The 24276-nt window shown below is 33.6% G+C and overlaps 2 protein-coding genes across 2 annotated transcripts; one reads left to right on the plus strand and one right to left on the minus strand.

The window, feature by feature from the left end:
- The first annotated feature begins 324 nt into the window (after positions 1-324).
- LOC141841420 (uncharacterized) lies at positions 325-4306 on the plus strand. The gene is made up of 4 exons (XM_074729594.1): positions 325-708; positions 2386-2544; positions 2842-2923; positions 4056-4306. The coding sequence occupies exons 1-4, from the start codon at positions 385-387 to the stop codon at positions 4205-4207; spliced, it is 717 nt and encodes a 238-aa protein (XP_074585695.1). The 5' UTR covers positions 325-384; the 3' UTR covers positions 4208-4306.
- Positions 4307-5128: 822 nt separating this feature from the next.
- Positions 5129-21614, minus strand: LOC141839093 (zinc protease PQQL-like). Its single transcript, XM_074726755.1, has 21 exons — positions 21360-21614; positions 19328-19574; positions 19126-19251; positions 17089-17226; positions 16822-16959; positions 16395-16652; positions 16125-16262; positions 13816-13885; positions 12348-12561; positions 11431-11536; positions 9158-9391; positions 8294-8458; positions 8062-8211; positions 7889-7980; positions 7598-7679; positions 7443-7526; positions 7223-7339; positions 7026-7136; positions 6870-6950; positions 6520-6714; positions 5129-5477 (listed from the first exon to the last, which is right to left on the minus strand). Exons 1-21 carry the CDS (start codon positions 21572-21574, stop codon positions 5400-5402), a joined length of 3039 nt encoding a protein of 1012 aa, XP_074582856.1. The 5' UTR covers positions 21575-21614; the 3' UTR covers positions 5129-5399.
- Positions 21615-24276: the final 2662 nt, after the last annotated feature.

Here is a 24276-nt window from a genome sequence, read left to right on the forward strand (position 1 = left end):
TTTTAATTGTTAAATAAAGACAATATTTTTTTAATAAAAATTAATTAAAAAATTTTATTCTTTAATTTGTCTTTTTTTAAAGAGAAATAGTTGGAGAGAAAAACAAAAAGGTGAACCTTAAAATTTTTAATGTAAGTAGGCTTTTTAAAAAAACTCCACTTGGTCTCCGTGTTTTTGGAGAAATATATTGTGTGTTGAAATAAAATTTTAAAAATTTAGAGCATTCCAAAGTGAAAATGCTCTGGGCCGAAATGATTTTTTCCCTGAAAATAACTTTACAAGTTTTATTCCTAAAATGCCCCTGCTCGCGCTCCCTGAAGAGAAGAAAGCCACGGCTTGCTGCGCTTGCGGCGCAAAGCGGGCTTTCCTAAAATATCCACCGAAATGGAGAAGGCATCGATGGCGAACCAAGCCGCCCACCAAGCGTGGAGCGAGGAGGATGACGATCCTCCGGCTCTTAGCTCGCATGCTCTGCAAGCACTCAGGGAATTCCTCAGCGAGCAGTCCTCCCTCAGCGAGGCGGGAGGAGGAGAAGGAGGCGGCGACTCGGAGGAGGTGAGACTGGTGACTGAAGACTGGAGATTGAGCCAGTTCTGGTACGACCGGGAGACGGCGGAGACGCTCGTTGAAGAGATCAGGGCTCTGCATCGGTCAACCTCGTCGCCCGTCGCCTGCATCGCTTGCCCCACAGTTTATGCTTATCTAAAGGTCGGTTCTCCTTTCTCTAGACGATGGTATACCAGTTAAAAATTGAACTTTATTGTGGACAATGATAGATTTTGATTGTTTGATGTTGATTTGTTAGTACGAGAAGTATAATTATAATTTGGTTGTAGTATTTTACTAATAGATTTTTTGTGGGATCTTATAAAGTTAATATGAGAAGTATAAAGAGGCATTTTTGATGAATTTTTAACATGAAGAAGCATTTATGATGGAATCTAAGTGTTAGCTGTATTAGGTTTTCACAATATGATAAAAGATGAGACTCCATTGTGTTAACTTTTTCTTTGAATTTTCTATATTTCATGTAATTTGAGTCTTTTGTGAATGATGTTTCTTGGTAAGTTTCTCCTTCTCTAGCTGCAATGGGTTTCTTTATAGAGAAACCCAAAAGAAAACTATCATCTTTTTTATTGTATATATATACAATTTATCTTGGAAAAACCTAGAAGAAAGAAAGTGTCAGGTAATTGTAGGATTGACCAAGAAATTTATGGTTGTTATTGAAAGTATATTTCCAAGAGGTGGTCAAGAAAAATGTGATGAGAGAGAGGGAAGTTCTTTTGAGGTGTTTGTATGTAAGAGGCTCAACCTTAACACCACTAAGAAAAGCTAAACCACCATAATTTGTCTTATCATAGATCCAAGGAACTAAAACTTCTAGATGTTTAGCATCGAATGGAACCTCACAGACAAGTAAAGAATGTGCTTTATCATCAGATAAATTTAACATTACAAGAGGAAAACAAACGATTCAAATCTCTTCCGATCTCCTATTAGAGGGAGATTCTGGGTTTGATGTAAAGGCACTACTTTTCCCTCCATACCCACAACAAAATTCTTTCATCCCTTCTTACAAATCTCCCTCGGATCTCCTCTTTATTCTCTCACCTGCTAAAGCTTCTCCACTTCTGCACTTTGTTTCTTCGCTCCTAGGCTCCAAGCTCTGTTGTCCACTCTCCCCAACTTGACAACAGGATCAAAACCCTATCATCACTACCTTGCATGGTTGTCTTGTCCATCCTCCAGAAGTGATGCACATGGTTGCTAGTTAGGCTCATTGGATGGAACCAAGTTGCACCCTGGTTGGTGCAATCATATGCACTCATCTTCAATTGCAGTCGTGCGTGCTCAACAAACCTTCTTAATGATGGTTTACTAGCTAACAGCATTCACCATCAAAATTTGTCAACCTCTATGTCAATTTTAGTATGTGGTATAATACTATTAGTTCCACATGGGGTATATCGAGTGGTGTGACATAGTCATATATACAGATATAGTTGTTCTCTTTTAACTGTAATAATAAATTTTATCCACCTCCACTAAAATTATGCAGTGTTTATACTGTTGCTTGTAATATTTTTTCTTCAGTTAATTTGGAAGAATTGCTTTTCATGGAGGTAATAATAAGCTGCAAAAACAGACTTTTATCATATTTGACAAGTAGTAGCACAGAATCTTGCTCAAGGTGTACACACAATATTATTTTTAATAGATACTCCCCAAATCATATTATTATTGAATTATACTTTTTAGTTCCCTATTGATTTTTGAAAAGGGGAATCAACATTCATATGGAACCATTATACTTGTCTTTGAAACATTATTAATCTTCTAACTCTAAAATTGATACTCATTCTGATTATTTTTTTTCTTCAGAAAATAGATCCTAGCATCCCCACAAAATTGCTTGAGTATGATGAACGGTTTGGACAATATGGTAGTGATTTTGCATTTTATGACTACAATCAGCCAGAGGAGCTGCCTTCATCATTAAAACACGGCTATCAAATTATTGTTGCAGATCCACCTTATCTGGTAAGCGAGAACATGGAATTCCAGTGCAACTTTATAGTTTAAAATATATTGAAGCTGAGAAAGTATGTTGCAATCCAAATGTCCTTTGTCTAAATCGTTCCTTTCAACATCTTTGTAACCTTTTCTCTTTGCAACAGATGATTGAGAGGTCATTATCACATTTGTCTTGGTCATACTGACAGTTCTCTCTTTTACTTTGCAAGCCAGATTTTCATGATCAGATATTTGTTTGAATGATTTGACTACTTGAGCCCTGCAGTAGTTAACACATGTTTTTAAACACTTAATTTGCTACAGAGCAAGGAATGCCTGGAGAAAGTAGCCCAAACAATTTTCTTACTGGCCCACCCAAATGATTCATTTTTGCTGTTACTCACAGGTAATTATAACTTGCCTTCTAACGATACTTTGTATTCTTCTAGTTTTCTCTTATGCTACCTATCTACCCTGAGACTGCATAGATTTGAATATTGTGTTTCTTAAGCAATTTCACCATGCCTTAGTTTCTCAGTCCAAAAGTTTTCATGTTAAGCACACCTATGTTTCCACAAGAAACAAAAAGTTTCTAGTCTACTGATTGCTGAAATCATTTGAGTTCAACATGCCAACTTGTCGCTCAATTTTCTGTTCAACAAAAAGCTGTATGTAAATGTAATTCTAGCAAACTTTTAGAACCAATTTACTGAGTTGTATATGCCTAGATATGAAGTATCTAATCCCCAAAAAGAATTTCATGCTCATCGGTATTAGGATGGATATTCCTTAGGGTCTAAGGGGACAGTAAAACCATTGAGATAATCCAAAACTTTTCAGTTCAACTCCATAAGAATTTTCAGGAGCTTGATACTCTCCAATATATAATCCTTCTTTGAAAGCTCATAGCACATCTTCAACATTAATAGAAAGTGCTATCATTATAATTTTATAAATTGTCTCATGTTTGATTTTTTTTCCCAGAACATATAAGTTGTTAATTGACTCAGTCCCTTAACTTCATCATTGCCTTCTCTTTCTTTTCAGAGTATAATTGCCTCTTGGTTGTAATGGGTGATATGTGAAATATATGCATCTCATGTCATCTTCATTTAGAATTGGTTGAAAGCTGCTAAAAATGTCAGTATAATGAAGTAATCATCTCTCATGCTGGCAACATAGACATTGTTAGTGTCTTAAAAACTTTGCTGATTTTGGTATAACTGACATCATCAAGTGTATTTGGTGTTGATATTGCTCTCTGTAACTGAAGCCAAAATAGCTCTACAGTTGCATTTTCAGTACAACTATTGTCATCAGCTTTGCAAGAAAAGCTATACTAATTTTGTGAATTACATTGTATCATGTGATTATCTTGCGTTATTTTTTGGATCTAGTAAAAAGTCAATTAGATCTGCAGGTGAGCTTCAGAAAACATGCCATTTGAAATTGGATTTTCATCCCTATTCATAGAAAATTTGACAATTGGTTCGCTCTCTGAATTTTCTAAATCTTCCTTGTGTTGTGTTTATGAGCAGGAGCCATTCAAAAGGAGAGAGCTGCAAGGTTACTGAATGCACACCCTTGTGGTTTCAGGCCTCAGCACACCAACAAACTTGGCAACGAGTTCCGGCTCTTCACAAATTATGATCCGGCTGGAAGATTGGGTGATTGGGAGAAAAATGAATAAGCACATTCTTAACTTTTTTGTTCTTGTTTCTGAAATTAAAAAGACAATGATTTTGCTCTGTCGAACTCATTTCAGATCCCTTGTGGTTACTCTTCTTTCCTTGCATTCTAGAGCATTTCTGCCATATACATTGACCTTTTTGCCGCATGGATTGATGGTATCTATCCTTCCTGCTAACTCCTGCTGCTGTTACAAAACCTGACATACAAATGAGGGAGCCATTGAGTTCCCCAAGCGAACACTGGTTCAATTGAAGGGGAGAGAGTTTTCCTTAGTATCCAAATACTAACAATATTTTTGCCTTTTTGATGACTAGTTCGAAAAACTACTAAGAAAGCATCTATTGTCAGCTGTCTCGTATCTACTAAACACTCCCTTTGTTCACTTTTTATGAGGATTACACTGAAAACACTTTTCAACGTGTCATGAATCTCCATTTTTATTAGAAAATTTAATTTCATTCTTAAAAATTTACAAACAACGACAATCAAATCTTCTTATCTAACTAGATGATTCTCGGTTTTAAAAATTTTTAAATATTAGTAAAATTTGCTGAGTAATATAACGAAGCTCCCTTTTAGCTAAAGAGAAATTTCATTTAACTACCTAAAGTTCACGTGTCTAGTTTAAGACATTCCTCAGTTCCAAATTTTTATAAAAAAAAAACACCTCAAAAATTTTCCAAACTCATATTTATTCCTCCGACCACCAATACCGTTAGTAATATCACGTGCTTACCATTAAGTGGACTAACGATATCAATAAGAGCACTACGAAAGACGCATGTAAACTTTATAAGTAAAATCAAGTTTCACGTTTATATAAATCCAAGTTAAGCAGTTCTAGCTTAAAACGTAGATATGAAGTTGTTATCAAACAGAAAGTTTACTATTTTTCATTCGGTAATCGAACAAACAAGAGTAAAAGAGGGATAAGTGTACATTGATGGCGTATTGAGGTATTTAAGACCTTTCAATCCTTCAAATATGCAGGCAAAAGAAAAAAAAATTGAAACAATAAACTTTGACATGCTCATACAGGAGAGGGCGATAGCATCTACAAGTAGTAGTATGGATTCAAAACCCCTCGTTTTGACCATACTAAGTGTTAAATAGATCATATGGAATCGACAAACCTGCAGTTTTCGATCTTTATAAATTTGGTACTGACCAGTGCAGTCTGGACGCAAGTTTCACGATTTTAAAGCACTCCGCGAATATCTCCAAAGACTTACGGCCAAAACCAATGCACCTGCAGCACCGGCCAAAATCTGCAACATTGAACCAAATTAAACTAACTCGGTTAATGAGATCTAAGTGATGAAACAATTAATCATGCATGGCATGATGGGATTGAATTCATGTAGTGGAGAAGACTGAAAAGTCTATCTTCGAGTTGAGAATGTAGAGATGAAAAGGATTAACTGAAAACTTAGGGGATGGACATGGTTCAGTTTAACAATTTGGCAAAGATCTGCAGAAACGTCCCACCAGATTAGATTAACTCAATGAATGAGACTAAATTTGAGTCGAGTATGCAGAGAGAAACAAAAACGACTAACGGAAAACTACTAAATCCACAATAACTTGTCATGGGGTTTCAATAATAGGGGTGGACGAGGTCCAGTCCAACAATTTGGTAAACAAAAAGTGAAACCAAATTGAAAATTAGAAAAACTACTAGGCCAATTCAAAGTTAGTATAGCTATCATATGGTGGTTATTCTTTTCCTAATTCATTTCCATGTATAATAAGATGGATTGCTTTTTGGCTCTCATTTGTTGAATGATTCTTCCATCTTATATGGCATACACCTAATTGTTCAAATATATATATTTTTTCTTTCTTTGTATCCTTTCTAGTAAACCATATTTATCCATCTTATCATTCTTATCTCCGCTACATTAACTCTTTGTAATTGTTTGCTTCCAAATCGTTCAACACTCCAATACATAAATCACGGTGAATTAACCACAAAAATTATTTAAGACTAATAGGAGCATGACAATCACATAAAGCTCCAAAAGCATGTCTCCATTTCCACCACTCAATCTTCAAATGGAGAGGAGATTTGAAGAAATGCATACAGGCTTTTTGGAAATTTCCTGTTAAATGTCTCAAGGAAGTTGAATAAACTCAAAGAAAGTTCGAGGATATAGCAAGACAATACAGTACCATAAGAAGTCATGAGAAGAAGCACAGGTATTTAGAATTAGTATCTGATAGTATGGAGAAAAGTTATGTAGAGCCTAACATGAAAACCCTAGAAAAATAACAGAAAGAATTTATCTGCAAGTTCAGAAAATGCCAAACCTTTACATCTCTACTGAATCCATTGGAGCTCAATAGGAGCAAGGACTTCAAAATTTTCAGGCGGGGTATCTGCGGCATAAGAATAACTACCGTGTATTGTTTTTTGCATGGAAAAGGCAAGATTTTTTGTAGTGCCAATTTCATGGTTGATGGTGTCAGAGTTTTCCTAACTTTAGTGCGCCCTTCATCTTGAATCTGCATAACCAGTGGGTTAAGACAGCTTATAGCAAGGGACTGAGATGGGCCAAGATCACAATGGAGAAAAATAACAAGTATTATAAATGGATGATAATTGACAACTAATGAATTAAATATTGTAATGGACGGTAGAATCAGTATACATTGCTTACCTCGAATGAGTCACATACATCTCCCAAATATGCCCTTGACTGATAACTACGGAGTATTCTGTCTAACCAATAATAATTTTCCTGCAACAATTCCATAGTATTGGTTGATACCCATGATGCTAAATAATATTGGTTGAAATGATAGTGTAAACCAACCTGCAAACCATTTTCATGTGCTCGTTGTTCAATTTCTAGAACAGTTGATACGTCCTGTTCAGATGGACCCTGATTCTGTAGATATAATATCTCCTCCAGTGCTAGATCAACCTGAATCCACGAGTTAAATAAGTTTTAAAAAATGCACTTGCAGTACCTCCCTCAACAACATATTCAAAAGATAATGAAACACCTACAAGCTTGGATGAGATGTCTGGATCACATGAGAAATATACACTGATATCACCTCGGACATCTCCAGTTCTTGAAGGTTTATTACCACCCAAAAAGACTGTAACATTCACAGAGTATATCTGAAGCATCAAAAGGGTAAGTAAGCCCAACATCTTCACAAAAAGAAAAACACCAAACCAGCTAAAAGTCAAACAGATGAGTCTAAAATGGTAGACGAAATACCTGCCCGTGCTTGAACCGAAGAACTTGCATAATCTTTGTCTCTAAGAGTTTACTCAGAAATCCGACACAGTGAATCTCTTCCATCTTCAGAACAATGAAATGAAATTCAATTAAATTAAGTTTACAGAGAAAATTATACTTTGGAGAATTCTTACCATTGATATACTTTTTAGCACCACCGGGAAGGCCAACTGGACGAAGCACTGAGCCTCCACCATGGGACTCCGGACTACCTCTCTAAGTACCAAGAAAGTCAACAAGTCAAAACCTAGTGGATAACGATGCTAGATTACAGGAGAAAAAGACTTGTCAGTTTGCCGTGCAAATATATTTGAAAATTTTTTGAGATGCAAAATCTTGCAAGGAAAATGCAGTCAATCTTGCTTGCATTTTCAAATTCTAAGAGAATGAGGGAAATTACCATTTGAAGATAATGATATACTAACCTAATGATTTTAGCTGGGAACTTAAAAGGTAAGCCTTTAAGATCATCACGGTTGAATTTTAGAACTGGCTCAGAAGGCTTTGGTATTCCACCCTGCGTAAAGCAACAAAATTAAAATAATAATAATTTTGGCAATGCCACAAGCTGATGTTGTATAAAGTGTGGCACTCTTACCAAATATTGCAACACTAAAGGAATGGAGATTGTTGGATCAAATTTTCCAACAATAACAACAGTAAAAATGGATGGGTCCTTAAAGCAGTCATTGAAATATTCACATGCTCTGATGGGGTTCACCTTCTTTAGTTCACTTATTCGAATTGGCTGCATCAACGAGTGGAACATCATGAGAGAATATATCAAACATAGAAAAAAAATAGAAGGAAAATAGTGCATTCATGCATACACGGAAAAAGTAAGAATTCCCATAATTGATTTCTCGTAGGCGATTGGTAAATGCAGTGTATGGGTCCCTTTCTTGGGCTCGAATTGCTTCTTCTGTCATTTGCATTACTATTTTAACTTCTTCTTCCCCTGGAACAACTTTTCTAGTGAACAACTGATAAACAAGCTGCACATGGAGTTCAACAAACACATGAGATGTATTTTACAGATAACAAGATTTAATATAATTGTTTCTAAAATAAAAATTGAAATGACAGTAATCAAACTAACACTTTCCCCATGATAAATATGGCCAGATTAATAAGACCAGAAAAATTTGGAAATAAAAATTTAACCACAGAAGTTAATGATTCCAAATTTGGCCAAATGCTCTTCTACTAATCAAACTATCATAATTATAATATTCTTGGAAAAATATAGATCTCTATTGGGATGAAAATTTCACTAGTAATCCGGATAAAGCACCAAACAAGCAAATTTATTTATGCAACTATTTTAAAATATAAGACAATACTTGAAAAAAAGAAGAAAACTTTCACAGGCATAATCTCAGCTGTGCAGACAAGTTTCTAATCTTGTATGCTAGAATAAAAAGAAATATGTGAATAAATAAATAGAAAACATGACTTATATCATGTCATATTACCAATTAACTAACAGAAACTATCTCTCCATTTCAACAAAGCAATCAACACACTGTTCATGAAGAACACTAATAGTCAATAGTTGAACAAACCTTGACTTATCTAAATGCTTGGTGCATTTGAAATTCATGAACAAATTTGACGTATTCAAATTAACAGCTATCAAGTCTACACCTATATGCAAATTATCAAAATGCACGAAGAACCAAAAAAAAACAAACCTGCAATGCAGTTTCTAAATCAGTAGGTGAACAATCACCGGAAAAAGTTCTCATATAAGCTCCAACCTTTGTACTGACTTCAGCTCGCTTACCAGCAAGCATATCCATTAGCACAGAAGGTTTATAACCAAAAATACCAATTTCCCCAGAAATAGTGGATCCCATTGAACAAGAAATATACTCATCTTCTGGCAATTCAGATAATCCACCATATGCAAAACCAGTGAAAATAACCTGATTAAATAATAATTATAGAAAAAAGTTAGGAAAGAGTAAAGACAATACCAAAAACCTAATTGAAGAATTATTCTGCAAGTAATAAAAAACAAAAAAAAAATTAAGTTGAAAAAAATGTAATAAAAATGAAACTACCCATTAAATGGTATTGAATAATCAAAATCTTTTTCTTGAAGTTTCAAATCATATCTTGTATTACACCATGTTTCTTGTAAAATGCCAAATAATATTATTTGATAAAATTTCCTAAATATTTTTTGGACATTCAAACAAATAAATATATAACTCATCAATTTAGAATATCTGATAGAGCAATACACATAAGTGATACCAAGACACAACTCAATAGAATTACTAACAAACAATGAAATACAGCAGAGAAAGGTAAAAACATGCTTGTACTGAAAGTAATATCTGTCTCAAGAGATGATGACTTTTTCTTGAAGTTTCAAATCATATCTTGTATGAATTTGCTCTTACACCATGTTTCTTGTAAAATGCCAAATAATATTATTTGATAAAATTTTCTAAATATTTTTTGGACATTCAAACAAATAAATATACAACTGATCAATTTAGAATATCTGATAGAGCAATACACATAAGTTAGACCAAGACACAACTCAAAAGAATTACTAAGAAACCTAACAAACAATATGGCATGCAGCAGAGAAAGGTAAAAATGTGCTTGTACTGAAAGTAATATCCGTCTTAAGAGATGATGAAATGAAGAGATGTCATACTGCATCTTGAACATCCACGATATATTAACTAAATAGCACGAACCCTCAAATTGAAATTGTTATTCTTAATTATTTAGCTAAGCAACTTTTTTTTTTTTTTTATCTTCTCTTCATAATTCATTATCAGAGGTATTTTTTTCATTAGAAAATTAGACGTAGAGTCTAGTCTATACTTTTCACTTATGAGACTTTCTCTGGTTTTTGTAAAATCTTGGACATAGATAGTATTTATACTCCAACTTGAGGAATAGCAATAAAGATATTATATTAATAGGGTGATACATCTATTAGATCTAGTCTCACATTAATTCACATTAGTAGTTCAAGCTTTAGAATTTTATCAAGAGTCAGTTTATAACTGTGTAATGGTTGCCAACAATGATAGGCAATATAATATTTTCTATCGCCAAATTTTACAGAAGCTATATACCAAATAAACACATTATTAAGAATTAAACTCAATCGTGAATAGCGGTGAAGCTATTCATATATCTCTTGAGGTAGTTGCCTCAGTTAAATGGGGCGTCAATTAAAATATATAGAAAAAAGCTGACTCAGATGAGCATTTTAATTAATAGTCTTTCAAAGTTGTAAAAGAGAAGAATCTAAATATATAACATGCAAAAAGCCCCACTCCATGAAATTTTGTGCGAGGTCACATCCCCAGAAATAGCAATTGATATTGTAATGTTTTCTTTGGCCTACCTTAACATGGCTTTGCTGATAACTTTCATTAAGTCAATTTGTCTATGTTTTCTTTGAATATGTTCATACCATTTTAACTTAATCTACTTTATCATCTCAAAGCACTATAAATACTTGTTTGCTTAAGACAACAAATTGTTTCCATATTTAATAGCAAATCTACAAATTGGTTTCAATGAAATGGAAAAATTATTGGTAATTCATAATCCTGTTAAAACAACAAGAAAAATTATGCCTGAACTTTTTAAAAAATATGTTCTCAGTTTTTTCTACTGACCCTCATACACTTTCCTAATTAGAAAACTATAACAAGCTAATGTTCAATCTACACATGCAAAAAAGTGTAAGAAGCTTCAAACATGTATGTCCTACAAGAATTTAGCACGATCTCACAGTCAAATATTTAGACAAAATTCAGAGATGACAATTCCCATCTGCAAGCAAGTTCCTGGGTACCATCTGTCTAATCAGTTATTTGATGGTTATCGCACATCTAGTTTGATGATCATCCTGAAGACAGTACAATATGATCTGCCCCTAAAATTGAATGTAGTAGATTAGAAAGCCAGAAAATAGATTGACCAGTACCTGATCATCGAGAAAGTCAGTACATTTATAGCAGACCTTCATTCCATTAGATAAAAGCAATTCAGTGACACCAATACTTGAGAACTCTTTCTGATTTATGATGCTCCTGGTGGGAAAAAAAAGACTTTTCAGTGAAAGTGAAATGAAAATTATTGATAAAACATTTTGTCAAAGGCGCTTAGCATCAGCAAAAATGATGGTCACTGATTTGAGATAACACAAGGAAATAAATGCCAAAAAGCTTAAATGTTAATACATAGTGGAGAATCATAAACTTTCAAAAGCATGTTAACATAGTGATTATAAAACTCATGCCAAGGCTTGCAAAGATGAATCAAATTCGAAGGAGTCTCGCAGATTAATGATCATGTGAATGTGAAATTTTTGCTCACAACTTAAAACAATGATGGCATTCCAATGCAAATATCATAAAGAACTAAAACTAAAAATAAATCAGTGTATAATGTACCTTAATTCATACATCGTCACAAGCTTTATAGTCCAAAAAAGTGAATCGGGCAAAAATGTTTCAAAATAGACATTAGAAGAGCAATTTGTAATTTTACTCCAGCTCATTGCTTGACCCGTATCTATAGATGGTCCAAGTAACTTTTTAGATTTCTTATAATCAGAAAAGGTCCTAAATGAAATAAAGCAAGTTAATTCATAACCTACAGGCATCTAGTATCAGGGGGCACTCTTCAAAGAATGGGTAAGAGTAGCCATAGTAGAACCTAGAACACTGCAATTTGAAAATACAAGATCCTACCATACTAGCATCTATTTGACCATCCTAACACACTCTTAGGCAGTGGGATATCCAGTGAAAATAAAACAACTAAAACAAAATAGACTGTAAGTGCAAGGAAATTAAGTCAAAAAAAAAAAAAATCACAGCCAGGATGGTCAGTGCCTACCCTGGATTTGGCTTCTCTGCAACAATTTCTTCAGGAATATGTTCATCGTCCCATGGAGGTATTCTTCTTTCCTCCTCCAGAGTGTTGACTTTCAGTACAACAGCCCTAAGGTCGTCTAATGTAGCACCAACTCGAGGTTCAACAATTTTGATGACACAGCTGCAAGTTGTACAGAAGTTTGCAGCAAATTTTGATACCTCAGCCGTAGAGATGTCTGTAACACATTTATGGAATGTTTTAAACAAAGGATAAGATGTATGAGAAAGAGGCACTAAATAAAGAGGCAGCAAAAGAACCACTTCATAACAATGCAAGCATCAGTTGATGCATCCCAGATATAAATGAATGCATGGCATGTCATCTATCACCAATTAAAATATAGTGGTTTCCTAGAATCAGAATAGGCTCCAGTATATAAATGTAGCTGGGATTTCAAAATTTAGAGGGAAAATTCATTTCCTTTTGTTTCCTTGTATCTTATAGGACCGTTTGCATAGTTTAAGACTTCATAAAATATCCCAATATTTGGATAAAATAATGTCTTCCTTCTGTCAAACTCAATAATCTGTTAACATCATACACAAAAAAATAAAACATCAAAAACAAGGCTCATAAAAAGTTGTTCTAGTTCTCAAACATACTAAACTTGACTTTAGAAATTATTCCTCCGATTTTTGAGAAAAGCATGCACATGAGACACACATGATTTATCTTTCTCAAAAAGATGTTAGAAGACCTCATGAGGCCTAAGGCCCATTTCTGGGTAATCAAAACTTGTGCAGGCCATACTGCTGCAACTTGAAATATTTGCACCATCAGTGCCAATATCAAAAAACGCAAGCTATAATTGTCATCATAAAGATAGAACACCAACTATCCACAAAGATAGCATTCTACATGAAATTAATAATAGTGACAGAATAGTTGAAGTGAACTTTCATGCAAGTTTGTAGAGAATGCAGTCACAGGATATCAGAAAAGACCTACACCTGCACAGCATTAGTGATCCAGAATTCCAGATTAACTATGGTTTTATCCTTATGTGCCACTTGTCATTGTTTGTGACTCCAAAAAATCAAAACCACTAAGCCATCAATAATGTAATGTTATTGTTTGTGATTCAGAAAAGTAAATAGCATGCACCAGCCAATAATTCACTGTTTATACATTCTTCTTCTGTTCAACAATTATAGGATACCATTAGCAGAACCCATAACAGTTATTTTGTTGGCAATGTTGTCCAAGCTACATTATGGTAATGTAATGTATAGGAAGATGCAACATGTCAATAAGAAAACAAAAAAAAAAATGAGGCATGTTGGTGCAATGAGAACTTTGCAAAAGATGAATGATGATTAAAACAAATATAGAATAGTTTGACAAAGGAAGTAATAACATGAACAGTAATTTGCTTAATGACTAAGGATACAGAATGAATGTCAACTATGACTGTAGATGAAGAACTTACGAGGCAAAAGAGTCTTCTGTAGTTGTGCTTCATATTCAACACCAACAACAGGCTCCTTGCGAAAAAAATGCTGTAATTTTCAACATGTAGCAGACATTAGACTCCCTTGTGTGATAGTAATAAAACATGGATATATCATAATATAGAAGAAGCTTAGAGAGAGAAAAAATAGAATTTTAAGAGAAACATTTACATTAACATAGTTTGAATCGTTGGATCTAAAAGTCAGGCTGCCATCTTAATCTAATGCTAGCTAATGGCCAAATAATGCAAGATTATTCTTGTGAAAGCCTCATTCCAATATATTTTCTTGTGAAAGGTATGAATGGAAGAAAATCAGCACCTTTTTCAATGTCAAATAAGATTAAGTTTGCAAAAATAGATATATCGTTGGATACTTGATTCATGTCAGTACCAATATAGGTCGCAGCACTTTCCCTCATGAATGCATGAATATTTATGTATATTCAAGTAACTGAGTAACTCAACCAAAGTAATAGGTCAACCCATACCAGAAGCATACTACGGATTAACACTGATCAGATTGCTATATAATAAATTAGTTGGTACAAGCACAACGCAAAGCTCAGTACACTCTTGAAGGTCCTTCAGAAGTGAGTTTGAGTTACTTGTTTCATGGATTTTGCGATATAGGTTTAAAAACATATCATAGTCTAAACTTTAAAATTTTCCTAAGTTTCTAACAAGTATAAATGATTACCAATATCTTATTAGTGTCGTGAGTTGTGAAAGCTGTCTTATGCAGGAACAAAAAAGAACTAGCCTAATCGGACGAGGCTAACTGTATATAAGGGCACTAGGAATGCAAGGACACAACAATATGGAACTAAAGAACCTTCATTTGCCACCATCAAAATATCTGGCAAAGCAACTCGTGGCTTCCCGCAATGCATCTTATAACAAAGACAGTGACTGGACTCACTTCAAGCAAAGATCCAATGTCATTCCTCCCAACCCAGAAGTCAAACATGTTCTTTTGTGAGGCAAGATGACTTGGGCTGCACCACTAGAGGTTCACCTGAGCCATGATCATCATGGCACAGGAGGTTCATTCGTCACATATGAAATATAAGAGAGGCTCACTCCCAAAATAAAGACACTTAGACTATGTCATAGCAATGTACAAGTAGAGTGTCTTTCCTTGCACCTCTCTGTCATGCATTTGGCAAAGGAACTCATGTGCCTTCCTATGCACCTCATGGTAACAACATCAACCTGGATGCACCGGAAGTAAATAATCCAAATTCAACATAAATTGGCAAAAGTGGGCATGGCCAATTTATATATCATGATCCTTGCGGCTTTGAGCTTGAGGTAAACATGTTCAGGTTATAATAAGATCGCATAGGTGATAAGTGGGTTGGCCTGTTTATAATATATAAATATTTAATTAGTTATTTAGTAGTAATCTATATAAGCTATAAATATATAGTCTAATAAATTAGTTATAAATATATAGTATAATACCATATATATTGTAATATATAATCATATCAATTATATTTTTAAAGTTTTTATATAATTAAAAATAGTTGCAATAGCATTTGTATTTAAAATTTGTTTTTGTTAAATGGGTTATGTCATTCAACTCATTTATGACCCATTTAATTATAAAGGTTGTGTTATATGACCCATTTACAACTCATCTAAACCTCATCCAATTTAAGTGATGGATTTTAACCGGTTTATCAAATGATTTGGATTTAAGTTGGGGTTAAATGGGTTGTGGGTCAACGAGACATGACCCATGTATGAACCACCAACCCAAATTGCCACCCTAACTCATTTAGACACAATTATTGTCTATATGTGATTGTTATGTCTTGTTCTAAGACTCCTAAAATGGTGTTTATCATTTTTCCAAATCATAAAATTACAGTTATTTGCTTGTGACCTCTCTTTTATTCTTCTCTCTTTTTTCCCCCAATTTTTCTACTCTTGCTTATTTCGTTCTTCAGTTAGAAAATAAACAAAAAATATCTTCTCTCTGTGTATTCATGTTTGTAGCCATGACTTCATTGGAATTTATTCTCACATATTTGAATAGACTATTCTTGCTCTCAATCTATGGAATCATGAACACGACACTCAGGACAACGGAAGTCTTATCCAACAGTTGGGAAGCTGTCTGCATCATCTATAAAGCAACAAAGAAAATTACAATTTAAAATATTTGTACAGCTCTTAAATGATACCGGAATAAAACCATTTACGGAATGCCAGGATTGTGTGGAAATAAATCAACAATGGCATAGATGACGATAGTCAAGAAAGTCAAACGTAATTACTTGCAAATACTCATCTCGCAGACTTGTTGATTGCATTTGATCTCGCTCTAAGTATGCAGATTCAATTTCAGACATCATCAGAGCACGTACAATGGATATTTCACGTTCAGAAAAACCATGAAGGCGTACCCTAGCAACCTGGTAAAAAGGTGATTAGAATACCATTTAAATAAACATATCGATGTACTTACCTATCTAAATTCATAAAAAGAAGAATTTCATTGATAAATTTAAGTTTTTCTATCTTAGGATGCCAAATCAATAATGCACCTCAATCAGCATTGCCTCAAGTGCCTCAACTGTCCCTCTTTCTCTGCAACTTGAGGTCATAATGTAAGCCTTTACAGGGCGAACAAGAGCATCTGCAGCAGACGAGCAAGAAAAATATGGTGGATCTTTTCTGCGGGATATTTTAAAAAGTCTCTGGTTTAAAGCACAATGGAACATGGCCTCTGCAAGTGAATCCCTGTAATCCTTGACAGTTTGCATCTCGCCCACAGGCATCTTACAACTGACCATCACCGCAGACTGTTTTTAGCCAACAGAAGAGAAGGAAAACTATGAAGCATACTGAAATAAAATTGTTTGGTCATCATAGAAGCATCATTAGAAATACAATTAAAATGCATAGGTGGATACCAATTCACATGCACACATGTAGATATAAACAAGAACTAAATGATTCAAAGACACTTACTCCAGCAGCTTCAGACTCTACGAGGCAAGAATAACGAGGTTCGTTATGTGATGGAACAGGGAAATCTGGTATATCTGGGTGAGGAACACTGCCGCAAAGCTTTTGTCCAAAGTGAAACTTTATCAACTCAACAACACTCTACAATGATGAGAAAAAAAATTCACAAAAAAAACAAAAAAAAAAGACAAATAACAGGAAAAAGAAAAGAAAGGGCTATCTTTTTGTGAACATTTATTATTGTTCTGAAAATTTGTTAAATAGAATGACCTGGGAATCAGGAAAATCACCCACAGCAACCACAGCCATATTGCTCAAGTGGTACCATTTTTGGTAAAATTGCTTAGCAGTTTCAGGAGTAACTGTCCGAATAATTTTTTCCAATCCAATTGGAAGACGCTCCGCATACTGCAAGGAAAATACAGATCAAACAAGAATAATGAGGCAGCAAATCTAAAGTATAAATCACTTGTATGAAAAGTAATGAAGAAGCATGTAACAAAATGTAGGCAAAAGGAACCAGAATGACTTTTCTGAGTAGGTTTATTCTTATAATTGATAATATAATAGAGTTATACAGTGAGTTAAGTATGTGCTTGTTTTTTAAAACTTCTCAAACAGTCTGAGATTACTAGTACATGAACACAATACAATGTTGTCGAGATTGGTATCCTACCTTGGAATGGAAAAAGGTACATAGATTCTCTAATCATAGAATCAGAGCATAGGATCGTAGATCCTAAAATTAATTAAATTTTTAAGAACTATATATACTATTCATAAATTATCATATGTATTACCTTTCAATATATAGTATCAATATCACAAATTAAACGACAGAATTAAAATTACACATATAGCAAATATATGAAAAATACAATGTAATTCCCAAAGTGTAACATCTATATAGCAAATAACAATTACTCATATAGTAAAATATGAAAAATACAGTTTCATTATAAAATGTAGCATCTATATAAAGCAAACAGCAAATGATATAAGATGAAGGACAAGGACAATTGTTAAAAAGGATTCTTCTTTTTAGAGTTAAAAAAGAATCATATAAAATTGAAAATTTTTGTCTAATTGAATGTAAATATATTCTATCTAGTCAAGGTTGTTGAGTTAAAGATCCAAACAAGAAACTCTAGGGAAACATAGGATCAAATTGTAGGTTCATAAGATGATAACCAAATTCAAATCCTACTTGGGGTCTTGAATGTTTAAAACAATTTTGATTTCAAGAACGCAGATCATAAAGTATGGATCACAATCTTGACTATCATGGACTGATATATCCTACAATTAATAAAATGTTTAAGGACTATATTTGACAGCCATAATTTATCATATGTATTATTCACTTTCTATATATAGTAGTTACATAAATAATTTAAACATTGTCATATCATATCATGGAGCATAACTATGAAGTGATCTTATAGTATGAAAAATCCAACATAATTCCTAATGTGTTTCATCTATATATAGCAAGTAGATACTTCCAGAGATTACTGATAATTATAGTTTAAAAAGATTCATTTACTTAGGGTTGAAAATGAATATATAATTGAAACTTTTCTTAAATATAACATGAAAAAATAATATCTACTATGCTAAATGTCAATCATTAAATTGTCTAATTGAATGTAAATATGTTTAATCTAGTCAAGATTGTTGGGATCAAAATCCAACCATGGAAAGCTAGGAACAGTAAGGAAGTATAGGATTGAATCATGGGTTCGTAAGACCCTAGCCAAAATCAAATCCTACTTGGGTCTTGATAGTTTAGGTCAATTTGGATTGTAAGAATGTAAGATCACAAAGTATGGTTCACAATGTTTGACGACAGTAGACTCAACAAATTTTGAGTTCTGGAGATCATCAATCATACAACACTCAGACTTCGAAATTGAAAAAAAAAAAAACCATATTCTTCTTGTCAGCATAAACATTCAATGGGTGAAAAACAGTTCCAAACAGAATTTGGTTGTCTGAAACTTTGGGAATCAAACTAACTATACATACTAACTTTATTTTCCTGAAAGCTTGTTTTAGTACTTGTGTGGATGCATCTTAGTGATCATAGTCCTAGGTGAACCATAATGAATTGTTGTTTTCACACACATTAACACATTCCACTAACAAAACAAAATGTTGCATGTGTTTAAGACACGACTTGCCAGTAAAGTTAATTTTGTGGAACCCCAAGGGGGGAAAGAGAAGGAAGCATCAATAGAAAGGTATTATTAGTTGATTGGACAAGTGATTCCATGTGCTTGGAATTTATTAAAAGATGAGTTATACCTTTGAGCCTTCAAACATTAGAATCCAATGTGCATCTTGCATCCTGCCTGTTGCATTACGCCCTCCTCTGTATTCTTCCAGAACAGCACCACGTTCTTTTTCTAGATCCTCAGCAGAAACTCGAACCTAATAAAGCTTATATATTCTTAATCATGGAAGACAATGGAATAGACAGCACTGAAGGCAAGGAATATGGTCAAACCTCTGAACTGAATTCAGCCAAAACTGATATGGCATGTGACAGAAGGTCAGGTTTATCAACTGGAACAAGTAATTCATATATGGTTTCATCTGAAGAGGTCAAAGCATTCTGACAAGCACCAAATTCAGCACCGATGCTTTCTAGAAACTTAATAATATCATGATTGCTATATTTTTTGGTTGCACTGAAAGCAAGGTGTTCAACAATGTGAGCCACACCACGTTCATCCTCATTTTCAAGAACTGAGCTGCCATAATGTCCAAAAAAATTATCATGAACTGTGCCCAGAAAGTAAAATGTAAAAGATTTCAATTAGGAGTAGAAAGCCTAACTAGTCGTCACTAGACTAACCAAAATGATCCAGCTTGACAAGAATCCTCAAAAGAAACCTTCTAACGTTCCATTATAGTCAAGATTGTCATCCAGATCTTACAAATATCGGGATGTTGAGTAGGACCTAAATTGAGCTAGGATCTTACAAACCTACGATCCAATCTCACAGTTTCTATGTAGGATCTCAGTCCCAACTCCCAACAACCTTGGCCAGATAAATACTACATATTGAAAATTAATATATATGTTAATGATAAATGCGAAATATAGCTGTAATATAGATGTTATAAAATTACAATTTTATGATCCTAGGATCTATGCCTAAAGACCTCTTCCAGTTCCTACATATTTTATACACGAAGCTCAATCACATGTAATATGCAGCCCCTTTAGGCAGTTCTAGTGCCTAGGTGAGTTCATATGTGGGGGCGGCCCTCAATGCAGCAAGAAGGAAAAAAATTGGTTTGGTTCATTTGGTGAACTATAATTTAATGAGTACTTTTATTATTTTTATCCACTAAAGAAGGCTGGTTCTTGTAATTGTGAAACACTAAATCAAGTTTTAAATGTGGTAACATGGAACTTGTAAGTTGTAGTTTAAATATCTTTTTGCAAGCGATAAATGTTTTAGATATTAATTATATACATGTTACCAAAAAAACCCCTATTTTACATGGTATTGCTTTAGTATGTGTTTGCATTATATGATTGCTGTATATGTTTTCTATGCAGAACTACGAAGCCGATGGATTAATTACCATATTCTGTATATTGTAAATTAGTTACTTTTATCATTATAAATATTTTGTGTTTTTTAATATCAACTGCATGTGCATTATTAATGTATTCAGTAACATTTGAAAATTGCATGGGACTGATTTAGATGAGTTGAAGTGAAGAACAGTCAATCAGGGACATGGGATTAAAAAGTTCATATTTTAAAGTTGTGGCAATTATGCAATGATGTTTGAGATCAGCTATGACTCGTTTACTTGTTCAAATATGGCATTCTGTAATTAGGGCAACTAAATCTATCTACGGCCAAATCGTACTGATTGAAGTTGTATTGTCACTAAGTATTTACTAGGAGAATATGAGCATTTTGGATTGTCAACTAGACGGTTATTCTGTCAATAGAGGCTTGAGAACTGTTTTGTATAAGTGGACAAGTCTTTTCAGATTAAAATGCTTTTAGGTGGAGGTCACTAGCATGATGCAACCACTTTAGAATAAGCACCATATAACTGTGATAACGGAACCTGGATTCTGATAGGGGAACAGTCGGCTCCACCATCACTTAAGTAAATGTTGATCGCCAGTTTTATGGATGTATAGAAGTTTTTCACCCTTTGCCGAGAAAAGAGAAGCACAGTCAACCAAGAAATATGTAAATCGAGGAACATATAATGAAGGAACTAGCGGATGGGCCACAAATTGGAAGAGCTAAGTGATGATTCGAATAAATGAATATATCCCATGCATGAGGGAATCTAAAGTTCTAAACACTGATCTACCTGCTTAATTTAACCATATCCCCTTCCAATTGATAGGGATAATCGAGGGCATTGTTGATTTCGTCAAAAGTTTCCGGTATGAAAACTCTCTGAGTTGTTATCGCGCCAATACACACGACCCATAGTAAAATAACGGGTTCGTCTATCGATCAACAAAGCAGCAGATGGATCGGAATCGAACTCACCCGACCTTGACCGCTAGAGCGAGAGCGGCGCGCATTCGGGGCTTGTGGTTACACCGTACGTAGTAGGTGAGGCCGTTGTCGAGGACGCCGTAGTCCACGCCGACGGGTTTCTCGCCGAGTGGCTCGTCCATGGCGAGGCTGACCAGCTTCAACGAGCGGAACCCCTGCCGACGCAGCCCCACCGATGAGGGCGCCTCCGAGGGGAGCAGATCCATCTAGAAATCGCGACCTCCGATCCCAGACCGACCAACCACCTCCGCCGCTGCAGCGATTGCGTGGGGATGAGAAACGACAGTGAGAACGACGGAGCCTTCCGCCTCGGAGCCTTCGTCGATCGCGTGTCTCGTTTGAAAGGCGAGGGAGGGGGCGATGCACGTGCTCGCTCACGTGCGTTCTCTATTTCCAACTCCTCCGCCTCACTTTGTTCGCTTCAAGCACTCTTTTTTAGAGATTTTTCACTCGCATCCTTGACTTTCCTTCTATTGTCATTTAAAACAAGTTTGAGTACCTGATTATACTTGTTAATCAGTTTATAAGGCCGTGGTCAGAAAAATATATTATATGTATATATAATTTATTTAATATAGTTTATATTTATATATATCATATTGAGATAGGTTTCATTTAGTATAATTAATTAAAATAAATATTTACAGAAATTTAAGGATCATATTGCATAATTACTGTAAAGTAGAATCTCTGGATTTGTCTTAGATTTGGTTGGGTTTGATTTGTATATGCCAATTCCATTTGCCTGTCCATTTGGGACACTGTACTCCATGGTCTCAAAGTGATTCATGCAAATTCAAGGTTGAATATGAAATTTAGATTTCTCTGTTAAACTAAAACTAACGTAACATTTTTTTTTTGGGATTCCTCTTGGAGTCCGTCCAACTCATTTATACACCGCTGAATACCGCGTCAATTACCCTACGATGTGGCAGTTTATCACTGGCTAGGAATTGGGTCCACCCGCTTGATGTACCTGCAGATCCGCTCTCAAATTAGTGTAAAAATCTAGAGGCGTTTTGTTTTCTTTCAAATCATGTCTCATTTTAATTTTTATCATAAAAGACGTTCATCTACGTGTTCTACACTTGCTGAATTTACTCAATTAGTCTATAGTATTATTAGCTTCTATTTAATTTGTAAATCAGTTGAGTATATTTGTATCGATGAAATTATAATTTTTATAATAGAAATTCATATAATAATTATGAAAATATAGCAATTATAAAATTGTAATTATTATAATATATTTAATCGATCTAAAAATTAGATTAAAAAATAATAATAACAAATAATATTTAATGATAATTGAATGATTATATAGGACTGATTAATAGAATGAAATATATTTTCCATAAAAAAATAAAATGACACGTCTATCTTTTGACTTTTGCCTGTCAAATTATCCGGTAACGAATAGAAATTTAATAAAAGATGCTTTTGAATATATTAGGCTTAAAAGGTCCGATATTTTACTTTTTAATATGCTTTTTTGTACTTTTATGCATCGCTGTCGTTGGTCATGGCTACTGCCGCCATTTTTTAAAAAAGTTATTCCATAAATTTTTCTTTATTTCCATTCTTTATTTTATTGTATTGCATTTTATTTGCTTGATATGTTATTTGCGCATTTTATATCAACAGGTCTTTTGGCATTTTAAAAACATTTTCCTATAATTTTTAGTAAACCTAATTCTAATTCTAAGTGATGGCTGTGAAGTGCCTGAAATCTGCCTCACCTCACCATTCAACCTCCAACTAAATAACTTACATGGTTCACAAATGAATTGCTTGATAATTTATAGAGAAAAAATAATAATATGAAGTCTAAAAAGTGTGAATCAATATTAAAACTACTACTATGGATAACTAACAGAGTTTATGTGGTAACTTGTAGTCGATAATTCTATCAGAGGAGAGTAATATCGAAGAGGAAAGAGGGGATTATGATCATTCTAATATTACCCTCCAACTAAAAGCACAAGCAAAATCAATTTGCTCACAAATGTTTTATATATAAACAGATGTGATGAGAATAAAGAGGGTTAAATTTAGAATAATGAGAATAAAGTGACTTTAAATGCAATCTAAAAAAAATATTCTCATTGTCTGTTTTTTAGGATCACACATATTTATAAATATTATTAGTTCATAAAATAAAGAAAGAAACGGGCATTCTAAAAAAGAAAAAGAAGGAAACAATTTAAGATTCATTTATTAAACAGGTTCACTTGCTTTTATAATTAGAGAGCTGCTTTTCCCACCCGACACCGCACGCCCCCTCCCACTTCCTCTCTCTCTCCTATTCTAATGACATTTCTATCATTTTCTTTTTATTTATTTAATTTTTATTTTATTTAATTTTTATTTAGTTTTATTTTTAAATTAATTTTATTTAAAAATAGTTTTCATATATTTTTAATTTTATTTACTTTTATTTTTAATTAATTTAATTTATTATTTTTTCATCAATACGATATTATTTTTTTAAATTTTATTTAATTTTTATTTAGTTTTATTTCTTTAATCAATTTTATTTATTATTTTTTATCAAATTTTTTTATCAAATTTTTTTATTTTATATAATTTTTAACATAGATCAAAATTGATTAAAAATAAAACTAAATAAAATTTATATAAAATTCTAAAAATAAAGTATTGATAAAAAATAATAAACAAAATTGATTAAAAAATAAAACTAAATAAAATTGGAAAAAATATATATATAAGTATTAATGGAAAAATAATAAACAAAATTAATTTAAAAAATAAAACTAAATAAAAATTAATTAAAATTAAAAAAAATATATATATAAGTAAAATAAAATAAAAAACAAAGAAAAAGGATAAAAGTGTCATTTAAATAGGAGAGAGAGAGAGAGGAGGGGAGGGGGGTGCGGTGTAGGGG

The sequence above is a fragment of the Curcuma longa genome, chromosome 11 (assembly GCF_044706935.1).
Source record: "Curcuma longa cultivar G26 ecotype Majalengka, Jawa Barat chromosome 11, ITB_CL_G26_1.1, whole genome shotgun sequence".
Lineage (NCBI taxonomy): Eukaryota > Viridiplantae > Streptophyta > Magnoliopsida > Zingiberales > Zingiberaceae > Curcuma > Curcuma longa.